At 36.7% G+C, this 16,594-nt stretch overlaps 1 protein-coding gene across 2 annotated transcripts; it reads left to right on the forward strand.

Moving 5' to 3' along the window:
• Positions 1 to 1,873: 1,873 nt before the first annotated feature.
• On the forward strand, positions 1,874 to 13,466 carry LOC107084209 (sorting nexin-12). Of its 2 annotated transcripts, XM_015373928.1 has the most exons (6): positions 1,877 to 2,369; positions 4,581 to 4,676; positions 8,138 to 8,262; positions 8,527 to 8,617; positions 9,100 to 9,110; positions 12,608 to 13,466. In XM_015373928.1, the coding sequence occupies exons 1-5, from the start codon at positions 2,205 to 2,207 to the stop codon at positions 9,103 to 9,105; spliced, it is 483 nt and encodes a 160-aa protein (XP_015229414.1). In that variant the 5' UTR covers positions 1,877 to 2,204; the 3' UTR covers positions 9,106 to 9,110; positions 12,608 to 13,466. The 2 variants fall into 2 exon arrangements, with proteins under 2 accessions (XP_015229413.1, XP_015229414.1); XM_015373927.1 differs by lacking the exons at positions 9,100 to 9,110; positions 12,608 to 13,466 and having other exon boundaries at positions 1,874 to 2,369; positions 8,527 to 8,629.
• Positions 13,467 to 16,594: the final 3,128 nt, after the last annotated feature.

Genomic DNA, 16,594 nt, shown 5'->3' on the forward strand with positions numbered 1-16,594 from the left:
GTGTTCAGAGCAACACTGGAATCTCCACAAGCTTCTCAATAAACCTGTTTAACTTTTTTCCCTGGTCTCTCTGTAATGGTTTCTCTGCATTTGGGTCTGAACTTTAGTTAAATCATGACAATTAGGTATTATACACTTGAAATAAGAAAATAAAACTTTTTTTCTTATTTTAAGTTTAAATTATCTTGTTCCTTTGGCAAAGTGTCTCAATTACCTGCTAAGTTTAAGAAAAAAAGCACTTATTTGAAGAAAAAATTACTTATTTAAAAAAAAATGACTTATTTCGAATTCCTTTTTTGCAGGTTGACATCACAAGGTTGGTTGATGCTTCAGCAACAGTTAAAATTATTGGAATTCCAGCTATACCTCACAACACTTAAGAAATATGGTATGAAGGAAGATGAAGCTTAAAGCACACTCAATTGTCTAAAGCACATTGCTCATGCTTTATTGACCACATACGGGATGTGACTTTAGACTTAGTAAGGTGAGAAGAGGCAGTTTTGGAGCCGAGGTTCTGACTATCCCTGCTACATGTCAGAACACCTGTTGTGGAGATCATGTACAGCAGAAGACCTTTAAGTCTGGCAAGTTAGCGATCCATCGGACAACCAGCTATCACCTGAAGCAGCTCTGAGTTTTTATGTTTATTTCACTGCCTGAATTCTAGTGACCGGTCAACACACTCTGAAAGCGAGTCTTCAGCAACAATCACCAAAGTGAGAGATTATGAAAAGAGGCTAAGCAGGCAGAGCAGAGACATGTAAATGTTGGCAGGTCTACTAAAGCTCCTGTCACAACTTCATGATATAGACAGCGTATGCCTGACATGCAAAAAATCTGGCAAAATTGCTGGCAAGCCAACTGCTCCGTGATTAGAGGAAAGGTTACTTTTTTTTTATTTATTATTATAAAAAGTACAAAATATTGACAAAACATGAAACTAAACAGAAAAAAGGAAAGGTTACTTGGCGCAGAACAGTGGTGAAAATTGGAAGTTCAGTCTAATATAATACAAGTCTGTGAATAGTTCCGTCTGAAATGAATAAAAATAGTTGTTTTAATGGTTATTGAGTCAGATATGTGGCGGTAATGTTTGATTTATCTAAAGAATTTTATCTGTTACTGTGTAAATGGGTTTGGCTGAAATTTAAGGACAGATTCTAATATATCTGCAGTGTGGGGACTATAAATCTGATAGGATTTTAATATTTTTATGGCTGTTTTGCACAATATGCTTAACTAAGATTTTTTTTTTTTTTTAATATTAGAGACTTTGCAGATATATTCTCTATACATACATTGTTTAGATTTACTTATATATTTATACCCCTTTTATAGAATATAAAATCTCTTTATTGTCCCACAATGGGCAAATTTACAGCAGCAGAAAGATTATTGAAAATGGTCATACAAATGTGGACCTTAAAAAAATTAATACGAATAACATAATAGGGTAGAGTTAAAATATAAACAATAAAATACTGTAAAATGTTTTAACAATATAAAACTGTGCACATGGAGAATAAATAACCAATATCCAGCAATGGACATTTTTACAGTAATGGATATTTGAAAATAGAAGCAACATCAGAGATGTGCAAAATGACAGCAGCATGTTATTTAGCTGACTAAGGTTTAGATCATTACATTTGATTTTATTTGCTCATGCTCCCGGTGGTTGGAACCTTTATTCCACTCAATTGAAAAGAAAGAAAACGAACAGTTTTTAAAACTTCAGTATTCATTCTTTTCCTGCTTTGTGTGTTAACTGTCACGGTTGCTAAGCAACATAGCCTGCGGTGGTAAAACCCGTCCAAGGGTAGACCTGTTTGAATTCACAGCCAAAACTCTTCCGGTATCCTTATTTTCACGGACTTCGAAGGATTCAGTTTAGGTAGACCGCCTCCTTGAAGGACTCTGCCCATGAATTCGAACAGGGCCTTGGTCTAGAACCGCCGCTGTCGTCCAGTCACCTGTCCGTCCGTTAGGGGGAGCAGAGCTTCCAGATTAGCACAGAGCTGCTCAACGCATTTTCCAGATTCTAGAAGGGCAGGGCGCAGGGCGGTTAGCCCCCGCAAGAGGAGAGCTTCTTCTCACACTACTTGTTGTTTTATTAGAAGAGATTTAAGATTGAACTGTATGGTTAGTTGGTTTTACCGCACGCGAAACATTGTTTGCATCCCAGAGACACAGGAGGGAAAATGACAGATCCTGTTGTAGCAGACACTCGCCGGTTGAATTCCAAACCCCAGGACCTGACGGATGCTTACGGCCCCCCGAGCAATTTTCTGGAAATAGACGTTTACGATCCACAGATCGTCGGAGTCGGCCGGAATCGTTACACCACTTACGAAGTTCGCATGAGGGTAAGAGTGGAAGCATTGGTGTGGAAAAACTTGGGGAGTTGGATTAGCTTCGTGCGCTAAGCTAACAGATAATTTCGGAGTTGTTGTTTAGCTTGTTAGCATTGCAGGACAGCGACTGAGCTGTCGCTTCGAGGGCGGGCCGCCCGCACTGCCTCGAGGCGGGCCAGCGTTAAAACCAGACACCGGGGATGATCCGCGGCCTGGTCTAGCTGGTGCTTTTACGTCCGAGATACTGTCAGTTTTTAGAGGTCTCCCAAACGTCGACATTGCTCTATTTGAGTTCAGACGACGTGAAGCTATTTTTAAAAAGCAGTGAATTAGGTTCATTATAACTTAATCCGGTTAAATGTAGCTATTGAGTCTGAAAACCGCGGTTAAAAGTAACACCGGAAAGCTAACGGCTAACGAGGATGGACTGTGGTAGTGTCTGCGAATGTGTCACTAATTTCCTGTTTTCGCTTAAATAAAAGTAATAAAAACCCCTGATGTTAATAAAAGAAGTCGCATTTATTACATTTGTTTCTAAAAACAGCCGTTTTTTATATTGAAATAATATATCGAAACGTATAAGCCTGCTATCTATTTTAATAACACTTTATACTGTTTCCCTTGCTTAACCTTTACGGTTATGGTTGTAAAAGTGTGAAATAGCAAATTTCAAACACAGCAGAATTTTAAGGAAGTTGCGGTTTACATCCCTTTTACACTTGGTTTGACTAAATTGTCGTTTAGTATCCTAAAGTTTGTGATGAAACTCTCCATCCGGCCCCTGATTAATGTTTTATATTTATTATTATTAAAAACACATTTCTAAAGATAATATTATGTCTGTAGCTTGAAATCATCTTTGAAAAGCTGTCAACCAAAATCAGAAAAGATAAAAATAATCACAAACCTGTCACTAACATCATGTTATCTGCTGTTTCAAAGTGTTTGTTTAAAGTTACTTTAAAAACAGTCACTTTATTCAGTTAAAATGCAAACTTAATGACAGTATATTATGATGCTTTATCAATAAAACACAAGATATTGTGTTTATTGGTGTATTCCAGATATTAAAGTATAAATACACCCAGCTGGCATTCATTGTTAACTAAAAACATGAGCTAATATATTATATTAGCCTGGATATGTAAGAATAGGATACAAAGTAATTAATGTAAAATTATACTCTAGTTATGTTTAAAATATCCAAGTCATTACAAGCAGTGGTAAATGTAATTTTTTAAAGTCCAAATTTAATAAAATTAGGAAAACAAAAGGACAGTCTTCAGTTAATTAAATAGCGCTTATTACCGCCGTCTCAGTATGTTTACATTTTATCACTCTGCACTTTAAGAAATCGAAATGAGAGTGGTACTGAACGAATTTTCATTTTGTATACCCTCTGTGTGCACAAAATGACAAAGGTTGTCTAAGTCAGTAATCATACACATTTCTTTAATAAACAGTTTCACATTGCATCATAATAAGTCATCATAAAAGGCATAATCAAAAATGTCTATTTCTCAAAATAAATGGGTTTTTTTTCTTTGTTTGTTTTTTAAGAAATGTCCCAAATAAAAGTTTTTTTTTAACTGATTTTAGATTAATGTAAACTAGGGCTGAAACAATTAATAGAATTCCTCGTGATTAATCAATTATTAAAATAATCATCAACCAATTCAGTAATCGATTACTTATTAACTGGAGTATATAGACTCTAAAACATTCCTTTAGTTGAAAGGGCGACCCACTTAGAGCAGTAATTATACCAAAATTCAAAAAAAAAAAAAATATATGTGTATATACCGGTGTATATATGTAAACATTTTGCATTTAAGATTAAAAAAACTTTCTCATCTTTCAGTATGCTCTGTTTCGGAACCCCTCAAGTCGAAAAGTTTTGGTATTATTTGGTTAAAATCTGCAAAAAGTCTTCTTTAACTTATGGCTATTATTTTAACAAATACTTGACAGATTAATCGATTTGCAGAGTAATCTTAAGTTGCAGCACTAATGTAAACCTTTGGTCTGCCAATGCTCATTTTAACCGTTTTGTGTCTCTTTATAAACTTAAATCAATCTTCAACGTTTTCTTTTCTCAAAAAAAACCTCAACAAAAGCCGCATTGGCTTTTTTTTCGTTAGTTGTTAACATTATGTGGACACCGGCTTTGAATATCTTAAACGGATCCTGGTTATATCTTTGTTTTTTCTGCTCTCTACACAGACAAACCTTCCTATTTTCAAATTGAAGGACTCATGTGTGAGGAGAAGATACAGTGACTTTGAGTGGTTAAAGAATGAGCTGGAAAGAGACAGTAAGGTAAGTAAACAGTCTTATACCATTTCCTTGGACATTGAACATTTCACTGTTTATAGTTTTGAAGAATTGATCATTCTCTGAGCTTTATTTATTTATTTTTAATTTTTTGGCTTTCAACAGGAAATATGTTCATACTGGCCTTGGAGACATTTTTCCTAATCTGATAACTACTGATTGAAAGTATTTTTGTTTATCTACTCATAGCGAGGAAATGGTGTTACATAAGTGCAGTGAATAATATCCGTAGGAGGTCAGTCTTCATTAAGCCTTGCCTTTTTTTAGATGTTACATTGCAGTTTTATTCTACAATATCGGTTATTGTGTTATATGGTATACCATCCAAAAGAAGTTTATAAATGTGAATGGAAGGAAAATGAAGATTTTTGTATGATCCGATCTGAAAGACGTAGGGTGGCACTTTCTATTTAACGCCCCTAAATAAAATCCTTCACAGTCTGTGTTTAATTAAATCCCAGTACAAACTCATAGCATCATGAAGAGCAAAGAAAAGCAGACAAGTCAGGGATAAAACAATATCACTGACTTCCAACCAACATATCCACAATGACCTTCTTATTCTGATAACACGTCTGAAGTGATTAGTAGGAGCACACAGCTCTTAATTGGTTATATCTGAAAGGCCAATCTTTCTGCCCAAATATTGGCAACGCCAAATTTTCTGGTGCTTCTAAATCTTACGGGGTCCCACAAGGCTCAATTATAGAGCACTTGCTTTTTCTCTTTGTATTTTCTGTGACTCTGTACCATTTTCAAGCTGATGATTGAATAGTTTAGACGACGTTAAACCTGGCTGGCCCTGAACCTTTAAAAATGTAACAAAAAAAACAATGGGGCTTTAATGTTTGTCACAAATTTGGGTTTTAAGGCGGACAGTGATTTTAAATTGTAAAGGCAAATTGGAGCAGTTGTCAGATCATGCTTTCATCAGTTATTAAAACATGGCTCTAGTTTTTTATTTGCTGGCTTTTAACACTGGCACGACTAAATAGTTGTAACCTTGTTTATTTAGCTTAAACAAATTCTTATTATTTCCTTATTATATATCTTCATGCTGTATTTTATTGTTTTTTAGCACTTTGTTTTCAGATGTTTTAAACGGCTCTTTGAGTAAAGTTGATGATGTCCTTACCGTTGACCTAAACTGACAGCCAGATCTGCCCTCTATAGAACAGTCCTGAAAAAAGGCTAAAAGCTGTTATTAAAACAAAACCATAAGTAAAGCTGTTGGGAGTTTTCCACAACGAACAGGTGGAAACTGTTTGTTTTCAGATGAGAGCAAAATGGAACTTTTTGATCAACAGCGAAAAACTCAATGATCCTCACCTTGAAACGGTGCTTTTTATATTCAGGAGGGCCATGAAACCTGTTTAGAGATGATTGGGTGATTAATAGAGCTAAATACTAGGCCAACCCTGAATAATGGTTATTTTTAGGAGAGTTTTTTTATTCTAATGCTCTGTCAGAACATCTGTTTAAGTAAGTGTGTAGCTTTAGATGGAGAAATGTAGGGCTGCCTGACATCGGAAACCAATCATGAATTAGGACGTGACATTTTTTCCATCCAAAATGTGAAGTCATGGTGGTTAGAATACCTAAGAAAACAATAGAGTTAGTATTGTGTCTACTCAACTAACAATGCACAATGTAGCAGGCTTTTAGCTAGGAATATTTCTTGGGTGTACACCTTGGTGTATCAAATCTTTAGGCTTTGTGCAGCATGGGGGGGTCCGGGGGTATCCTCCCTTGGAAAATTTGAAATATAACGCTATTTCCTGCATTTTGAGGTGGAATGCAGCCAATGTTTTTTCTTTGTTTCAACACTACTTTTGTCCTGATTATGCCTTCCCAAGCATGTGTGTTTGACTAGAGATGGAAATTTGGAACACATTAGATCATTTTTAGGTAAAATATTATGTTTTGTAGGCTAATTCAAACAATCAAAAAGTGTAATGCTACATTTACACAGCGTTTTGAGCAGCAAAAAAGTGCCTGCTGCTTAATTTTTGATGCTTTAAGGTCAGACGCTCCTCAGAAGCATCAAAGATGCGTCCAGTGAGGTGATGCAGATGCATCTGATGCTTCTTCTGCTCCTGTGTTCAATGGCAGAGAGTGTCTTTTCTATATTTGCTGTTGTAAACGGGTAAAAAGTAGCTTTAATATATTTTTATACGAAAAAGTCCACCTGAAAACATCTGTGCAGTTTATCACGATCTTGCCATAATATATTATTTCGCTGTCAGTGCCGCTCAGACCCTCACATAGCGGCAGTGTGCTGTCACTGGGAATCCAGCAGCAGCTGCCTCAGGCCCGGTCGCCTATTAGGGGATTTTCCTCTACTGTGCATGGCGACTAGAAGTAGATGTTAGTGTTTTTCAGGTATGTGGTAGAAACTGCATAACCTGACCTTCCGTTGGAAGTAATTTTGGGAAGGGGCGAAAATACTGGTTAGCTGATTGGCCTATGTTGGTGATAGACGGGCCAAATAAACCAATCAGATCAACGAAGCATATGACGTACTAACAGAGCGACGACGAAAACACAACCACAAGCCAGGCTACTCTTGCCGAAACCAGTCGGGAGAAGAGCAAAAACATCTTTTCCTCTGAGAAAAGCCTCCAGAGCAGTGTTTTGCACTTCTTTCAGTGAAGAAATACTCTAATTCCGATAAAACTTGCCCGATAGCCACGCTAACGCTAGTTTCATCGGCTGAAGCCGCCATGTTCTTTAGACTGAACTGTCGCGCTTCTCGTTGCGTCACACCTCAACCCACCTCAAAGCGAACGCTGATTGGACGTTCGTTTGGTGAACGGCTCCAAATTTTCTTTAACGGAGAGCCTCCAGACTGATTAGCGAGTGGAATCTTGAAAGCTCATGAGATCAGGATGGTCTCACAAGGCTATAAACTGCAAGCATCGCAGTTATAAAAGCGAATATATTTTGCCAGCAGGTTTCTACATTTTAAGTTAATTTAGGCGTTGATAAACAGTTTTAGAGGAGTTATCATAGTTCTCTGAATCTGCAGCTCTGCATCTGTCTCCCTGCCAGCTCCCAGATCAGCTTCTCTATGGATGTTGCACTTTAGGCAGCAAACATTCAGTATTTCCAACAAGCATCTGCTGCTTGTGAAATTTTGAACATTTGAGGAAAGTTTCCCCATTGAAAATTGATGCGTACCAAAGCCATACATCCCAAAAACAAGGCTTACAATTTGTCATTTTTGGTAGTAAAAGGTGTACAACGTAATGCGTACGCCCGTATGCATTACTAGCTAAAAGCCTGCGGTTTAGTATTAACATAAAGTTAATTTTATCATTTATATCAATGTTTATGTTGTAACGTAGCCGCTGGAAATGTCTCCATAATCCTACATGTACATCATAAACTCAAATTTGCAGGGGAATATTTAATTTTCTTTTTTTTTTTTCACCCGTCACATTTAGATTGTAGTACCACCTTTGCCGGGCAAAGCCCTGAAGAGACAGTTGCCATTCCGTGGAGATGAGGGCCTTTTTGAAGAGTCCTTCATTGAGGAGCGGCGGGTGGGCCTAGAGCAGTTCATCAACAGGTCGGCCAGATCAGCATCTTCCAAATGACACAAACATTAGTCAGCTATATTCAAGACATTGCTCTGTGTTACTTTATTATGAGCTTTTGTGTTACATCTGTTCTGTAATGCAGTAAAGATGTTGCTTCTAAGCATATTTACTCAAAATAGCTCAGTTCTTGGTAAACATATCATACAGCAGGTATTTAGCTAATCTACATTTAACACATTTTTGTGTGAACCTAAAATATGAAGTCTAACCTTTTTTTTTCCCTTTGTGTGCAGAATTGCAGGTCACCCCTTGGCCCAGAACGAGCGCTGTCTTCACATGTTTCTGCAAGAGGAAACCATTGACCGTAACTACATTCCTGGAAAAGTACGACACTAGGTTTACTGTGGGGAATGGGGTGTGTTAAAACTGTGGGGGGTTTTTGAACTGCCTCTTGCCTTTATCTTCCCACACATCTTTTCTTTCTCTCTCACTCTGTTTTCTTCCTCCTCTCACTCTTACGTTAGAGTATGTTCCTCTGCTACTCTTAAGGACATGTCAACTATATTTCAGAAAACTCTGTGACTCTTCCCAGCCTTGTGCATTTTTATTGTAACTGTACAATAAGAACAGCGCTACCGACAGTTCTCATTATGTTGTGCTTTTAAATGACATTACTGTTGCAGTACAGTCAGACTTTCTTGAACAAGTGTCACATATTGAAGATGCTAATATAATATGAATAAAGTAGAATAATGTGTCAATGTGTGTACTGGAACTAATGTTTACTTTAGAGATGCATGCATGGAAATGACATTTCTGATCCTGTTTTGTTCTCTTGTTTTTATCGTTTGTGTTTTTTCTTTTAGGTATGAATGAAGTAAGTTTGCTTTCTTTTATTTCCTTCAATAATACCTTTCTTAAAGTTTAAGGCACTTGCATGGGGACTCTATATACCAAAGGCGATAGTTCACAGATACTTAAATAGTACAAATAATATATTAGAAAATCCTCTCCAAGACATCACTTTAATGACTCAACTTATCTTGTAAATAAACTCATGGATTCACTGTAGGTTGCATTATAAGAACCTTCTCCAATTCACTTTGTTTGCTTTTTGGTTTGATTTTCATATTTAAAGAGGTTAGATAAAATACATCTAGGTGAAATTCTACATTTAAATGCAGTACATTTCATAAATTATGTGTTGTTTTGGTTAGTAAAAGTTACTGAGTCAAGCGATGCTAAACCACCCCTACTGTTTAAAGTCATGTGAACTATTGTTTATAAGGAAATATGGGTTGTAAATGGCTTATTTTGTAGGAGCTAAAACTAATAACGCATATTCACAATCAATTGCACTAATCACTGCCTGCATGGCACTCTTGCACGCTTTCTTTGTAATTATTCATCCAGCTGAAAGACTTGCTCTGCATCATTTAATCACCATTGGGTTCTCAGATATGTTTATTCAGACTTGGAAGACTTTCAGACATAGATGTTTTCTGTAAAACCACTCTGTATCTGAAAGACTGGACAACCACTTGACTAAATATAGATTAGTTTAGATATTTAATCTGCTTCCATCTCCACTCTATTTATGTCTCTTGATTGTTTTTCAGTTTGGATTGTTGTAACCACAGACGATGTATTTCAGTGGGACTTTATGTGATAAACCGACATCAAGTAGCACACAATTGTGAAGTGAGAGGTAAAGGTTACTTATCTAGAAAAAAATAATAAAGTGAAGTTTGTTTGTATTTAGCCCCTATGAGTTCAAACTTTGTAGATCCACCTTTAAGTAATTAAAGGGCAAAAATGTTGATAAACTGACATTTTTGCCCATTCTTCTTTGCCAGCTCAGTTGAATTGCATTGACAGAATCCATAAACACCACTTGAAAACGTACTACATTGTCCCAGTTAGAGTGACCTAAACTGTTCTGATTGGTTGGTGTAAAATAGAGCAGTGTTGGTTCTTCCCTTAGATCTCTATTTATTCACTGGATTGCTGATAGCCCATTGGTAGTACACGGTGCTGTGAAGTCGCCATACTGGTACTCCCTAGTTTGACCGGTCGGAATGTAAACAATATGTGCGCTACAGCATCAAACAATGAAGATGTTTTCATTTTCAGGTGGGGTTAAGACTTTAAAAACAAAGATAAAGTCATCACTTTGACACACATTTACTGTTTCATAGCCTTTGTAGACTACTGTCATTTAAGGTTAAAGAAAAAAAAGACATCAAATTGCATATATTTAGCAGGAAGTCTATGAAATCTATAAATCATGTAAATAATATGACATATTATACAAATCAATCACAACAAAATTAACGTGTTAATGGAGCATAGGGCTGCCAACCGTAAACAAAAATCTGAATCGTTCCGTATTTAGAAATAGAAGTACCTGTTCCGTATTTAGTGGAAAAGGAACGCACTTTGTCCCGTATTACTGTGAGAGTGTAAAAAAAAATAGTCAAAAGCTAATGGAAAATGAAGAAAAAGGGCACGTTAGATACAAAACTTATGGTAAATGTGCTCCCGGGCCCTGTCCTGCGTTGTGACAATGAGCTGACAACATAAATGTAACGATCCAGAATCCCCTCATCCCATTGGTCGAGACAAGTGTTCACAGAGAAGATAGCGGGGGACAACAGAGCAGTAAGGGGGACGCTGACGCTGCTTTTTGACGCCGGTGCACCTTCCCATAGCGATGCTCCTCAGAGAATAAAAAAAAGGTGCAGAAATATAGGGAGGAATGGGAAAAAACAAATATCTGTGTGGAAAAAGTCAGCGATAATGAATATAAAGCACACTGCAAATATGTATTAATTCAATGCAGATATGAGTCAAATAGTAAAAAAAAAAAATACATTTCACACACAAAGAGGGGCTAAAAAAAATCCCCGCGCCAGGAGGGGTAAAGGCAATCTGGTCAGCTGGCACGCACATGTGGTGCCCCCTATTTTTTTTTTTTTCTTCCCAGGGAGTTGGCAACCCTAATGGAGCATAATAATACTGTAAGTAATAAGAATAATACTGTAATAAGAATATTAGAGACACACAATATCTGGTAATGTGTCAAAAGTGCTAAATTGATTATGTACATGTAGAATACATGTATTGATTAAACTGTTATGGTAATTACATTACCGGCATTATTATGGTACAACCCGTTGAAAGTCGGGAGTACCAAGATGGCGGCAGGTGTATTCAGTTTTTTTGTGTCTATAACAGGAGTGGGCAGTTCCAGTTCCTGAGGGCCGGTAACCTGCAATTTTTGGATGTGCCTTTGGTTCAACAAACCTGGATTAAATAATTAGATAATTAAGTGGAACTCTGGATGATCTGATTGTATACCGAGGAGGTAACTCAGCTATTAGATTCAGGTGTGTTGGACCAAGGATGGATGTAAAAGTTGCCGGTTACCGGCCCCAGGAACTTTAATTGCCCACCCCTGCTCTATAAGTAATCCATTAATAACTACAGATCGGTGGTTTGCACCAGTATATAGCTTTTTGCATGTAGCCCAAAATGATTAATTTCTGTATTTTCATTTAAGTAAACGGAGCTGAATATAAATCAAGCCAAGACCTTTCAGATTATCTATAAAACCTTTTGAAAGAGATGAATCCTTTGCCTTTTGCCTCACATTTGGACTCTGCTTTGTTAATCTATCTACTAAAACCCCAATGGACTATATTGACGTTAATGAATATGTTGAAGAGGTATAAACACCATTGTGCATTCGACAAATTTAGTTCAATCGATCAGTTTCATGCAATCTCCATGCGTTTGACATTAAAAAAAAAAATCCCATTTACTTCCTGCTTTTTGGTTACATCAGACTTTCCTGCCAAGGAAATGTCACACAAGCATTGCATGTTGCACTAATGGTGATGTCTGTTGCACAGCATATGTTCATATCATCAAATGTGTTAGTTTGTGTGGGATTATCATAAGAGTAATATACTGGTCATCCAGTCTTGCATTGTAAATCTCATATTAAAATCCATAACAATCTCAGTGGAAGTTATATTTCACCCAGGAAGAATTAAAAGCCTAAAGTTTGCCGTAATGTTTGTGTCAAAGTTGCAGTAAATTCAACCCACATTTCCAGTGTTATTTAATGATTTCTGTGTGGATCATGTGTGGTACAGCTAGTGCAGAGAATGCTAAACACTTTTCATTGCTAACCAGAAACGCAGCTTAAATGAGAAACAATGCAAGAGGGAACCAATTAGCAGTTAGCTGGAAAAGACAACAGCCTGTTGTAATCTATTCTGTGCACTATCCCTTTAGTTGATGCTTCACTGTTTTTAATTCCTGGATTTTCTACATGCTGTTTCTCTCCCTCTTTCTCTCGTCGGAAAGTCAACAGAGACACCTGCGCCTGCTCTATGTACATTAATTTCTACGTCACGTTATTACAAAGCCGATGGGAATGCGAGAAGTCTCCGGATATGTGAGAGGAACACAGCTCCTGGACGTAAAACCTAAAATCAAATGTATGAACAAGTTCATGTGTCTTTATTCGGCCATTCCACATACTGTATGTACATTATTTTTGAGCCGGTTAAGAAAACAAATTGCTATATATCTATATATATATACTTTAATCATTTCATTTGATTGTTTTTCTGTTTTTTGTTTTCTTTTTTAATGATCAATTTGCTTCCTGAATAGTTTTTCATTGATTTGATACAAAACTGTCATCAACTGCTTTCATTGGTGTTTCTAGCCTACTTTTTCATAATAGCCTCCCCAAAGTTTTGCAAACATGTAGCATCCTGATAAAGACAGCATCATGTCATTCCGGGCAGTATATTGTCCCCTCGGATAATTTTTTTCTGCAACGCTACTAAACATGTTCGACTGTGTTAACCTTGATTGATAGTTCCTGAATGAGCATGCCTGCATCTCAGCTGTATGTGGTCAGGTCAGCTAGTAATAAACGTAATTTAGGTAAACACCAGTTATCTAATCACTGTGACAAGCGGTTCATTACATGACCAATACTTCTTTGCTAAGATGCAGATTCAGCATTTGGTTGAAGGTTTCCACGCGTATATGAGGTTTCATTTGATCTTACTCTCTGCTGGTTAAATTCTTCATCGATATTATTGTGAAGTGTATTATTACTACATGCTGTCATTGCGGATCCACTTTGGGTTGGTGAGGAGCAATCTTGTCTTTTTTTTTTCCACCAATAAATTTCCTGCTGCCTGCTGTGTCCTGTTTCTTTGTTTCTTATTTGGATGAATGAAGATTTTTATCTAGCATCGCTGTTTGTGATCAGTGCATCAGGAGAGAGATTGGAGGAGGGAGTCCTACTGCTGCTGACCTGCAGAGGCCATAATTGAGTTCAAATGGGGAGATTGGATAACAAGGTTTTTATTTCAAGTTTTTAAGCGAATAAACACTCATTAAAACAAGAAGAAAATGCAACACTTTTGAAGGAACACAACTCTGGCATCATTTGCAGTAGCATAATCTAAAAACATGTCTTGAAATGGGAACATTTGTTCAGTATTATAATTTAGCACTTAACTTCTAGTCTCTTTCTGCAATATTCCACAAGTTTACACATTTGCTAAGTCATAATAGAACCTTTTCTTGACTCAACCAATAGAGTTGCGCAAAATATTGCAAATCTTGTATTGCAGTATTCATGGCATATAGCAAAAGATTGCCTGGGCTGCATGTTGGCTGTTAGATACCAAGCATTCAGGCTCACTATGACAGTAATACGTGTAGGATTGTTAATAAAAATAATCTTAATTGTTCTAGAGTTACCGTTACATTGAATGTTAGATGGGGATATTTAATTTTATATTGGATTCTGCAGCGGAAAGACAACAGTATTACGGTATGTTATATTCCATGTTTTGGATCATTATTATATCTAATGCTTGTTATAGAAACTGACCTGGATGCACTTTTTTGCTGCAGCTCTTTTAGCTTTAGGCCTGTATGGAAATTTCACAAAAATAACTTAAAATCTGATGTGTACATTTAAATAAAAATGTTTACTTATGTTTCTAATGGATCTTTAGCAGTATGCAGAATTCTGTCATAGTATTTTTTTCTAAATTACAAACCTAACTTAAATTATAGGTCAGGTTTCTCTATTCTTTATAGTTCCTATTCAAATTCTGCAATTGCCATAAAAGGTCTAATTGTTTTGAAACTATATGGAAATGTCTAAAGGTTAGGCTTTTATCTTACAAAGAGGGGATTAAAATTACAAGATGGAAAAACAAGGCTCTATTTTACCCATAAAATTAATATATTTCCTTTTTTCTGTTCACTTACTACACATGAATATATTGGTGTAAATCTAGGCCCTGCATTTCACACTTGGATGGTTATGTTTTACACGCTTCTCGTCTTTCCACTTCTGACTAGCAGGAACTAAAAGGGATTACCAGAAGAGGAAATTCTGGCTTCAGGTGGATTAAACCTGTCCAGGAATAGTTATCTTGTGATGCAGATCTTGACTTGCAGGAGATCCAGATCAGCAGTTCTGACTTTTAATTAAACACAACTGGGGCTTAAACTGAAAATACAATATTTAAAGAGTCCAATTTTGGTGTTTAACTTTTCTTTTTTTTTCTTCTTTTTTTTGTAATCTGATGCATGGTTGAAAACATTTCTCAGAGAAAATCAAAGAAAAGAAAAAACAAGCTGTTACCCCTGGAGACTAGGCCATCTATAACGTTCCCCATGTGTGACCATGCTGACCTATAAAACCAGCCAGCTTTGATGTGTTGGCCTTGTCCTGAGTAATGACGGTGGGCAGACAGGATGGGTACAGAGAGCCAGAGTAGAGATTAGGTCGTGTTGTTTTAGGCATTCTAACTCCAGAGCCCGGTTTGCATCCAGGCTGGCTGCGTTTGCTGAGACACCCAGTCGAGTTAGCTTGATAAAGTGGAAATAAATTGAAAGAGCAACCCAAAGCAGCGTGACTGAGCAGGAACAAAGGGTTAGACCAGTGGTTACTATAGTACCACTGCACAAAGACATACGGCTGGAGACTGAGAAAATAAGAGCTTCAACGATTTGGACATCCACTGATTGAACACTACCTGTTTAATCCCAAGTATGATTTGAGTTAGATGAATTAAATAAGTCCAATAGATGTGTCCCAGATTAGAATTGTTTGGAGCAGTAAGTATTCTGCAACCAAAGAGATCCAACACTTAATTAAGGCAAGTTAAAATTGTAGATTAATCAAAGTCTGGCTTAAAAATTGGACTTACCTGCAGAGCTCTGTGTTTCTATAACCTAAAACTAATGGCTCTAACAATTCGGCTTAAAGCCTAATTTAAGGAAGCTGATCAAAATAGAAGAGTTCACAACACCTAGATAGTAGTAGAAGGAAGTTGTTCATTCTGGGGAATTTGGTGACTTACATCTTGGATTCAGTGAAAACCTAATAAAAACATCTTATAAGAGGAGATATGCAAAAAAAAAGCTTCAAGTTGAATTGAATAAATGGAAATGGGGGCTGTCTTCAGGGTCTTTGATGTTAATAAAGTATTTAAATAAAATGCAAGAGCCTTTTTTAAAAACAAAAGTAACAAGTTCCTAACTGAATTTGTATAAAGCAACACTGCTGCTATATGGAGACTTGACTTCATAAAATGGCATGGCAATGGTAATTAGGAAAGCAATCTGTGTATTTAATTTGACAAACCAACAAAAAGGAATTGAAGACTGTAATGTAATATAATGTAATGTAATTAGCTACAAATTAGCTACAAAGTGAATGAAAGGGAAAAGGTTCCTATCTTATTTTACTAAACTTTGGGACACTATCGTTTACTATAATAACCACTGCCAGTTTTTATGGATATTTCTCTACAAACTAACACAGGAATAGTTTTTGTATTCTTAACTGAAAAATAGTTTAAGCTAAGTAAAATTGGAAGGAAAGTCTGTGGGCAGGAGATTTCAATTGTCACCAGATCTTTATTCTTGTTCAGTCTCATCTCTTTTGCAGCCCGTGGCATTTTGCCATTTTCCTGTTAGATCTGACCAGCTTCCTTGTAGCTGCCTAACATTCCCCACGGCATGTTAATGCCTCCACCGTGTAACCCTAAGGGGACTGTGGGACCAGGGTGATGTGCAGTGTGGTTGTTGTTTTTTAGCAAAACATTGTTTTGTCTAATTTTAACTCAGATTATGTTCCATACACATTCCATTGACGTGTTACTAGGGTTAATTTGAAGTCAGTTGAGTTAAATAAATTTTATTTAAGGATATTAGAGTGAGGGTAAATTATTAATAACATATCCCACAGCATGATTCTGCCACCACAAGGTGAAGTGTTTAAAGCTACAGTGTGTAACTTTTAGC

This window comes from Cyprinodon variegatus, unplaced genomic scaffold, assembly GCF_000732505.1.
Source record: "Cyprinodon variegatus isolate N-32 unplaced genomic scaffold, C_variegatus-1.0 Scaffold94, whole genome shotgun sequence".
Lineage (NCBI taxonomy): Eukaryota > Metazoa > Chordata > Actinopteri > Cyprinodontiformes > Cyprinodontidae > Cyprinodon > Cyprinodon variegatus.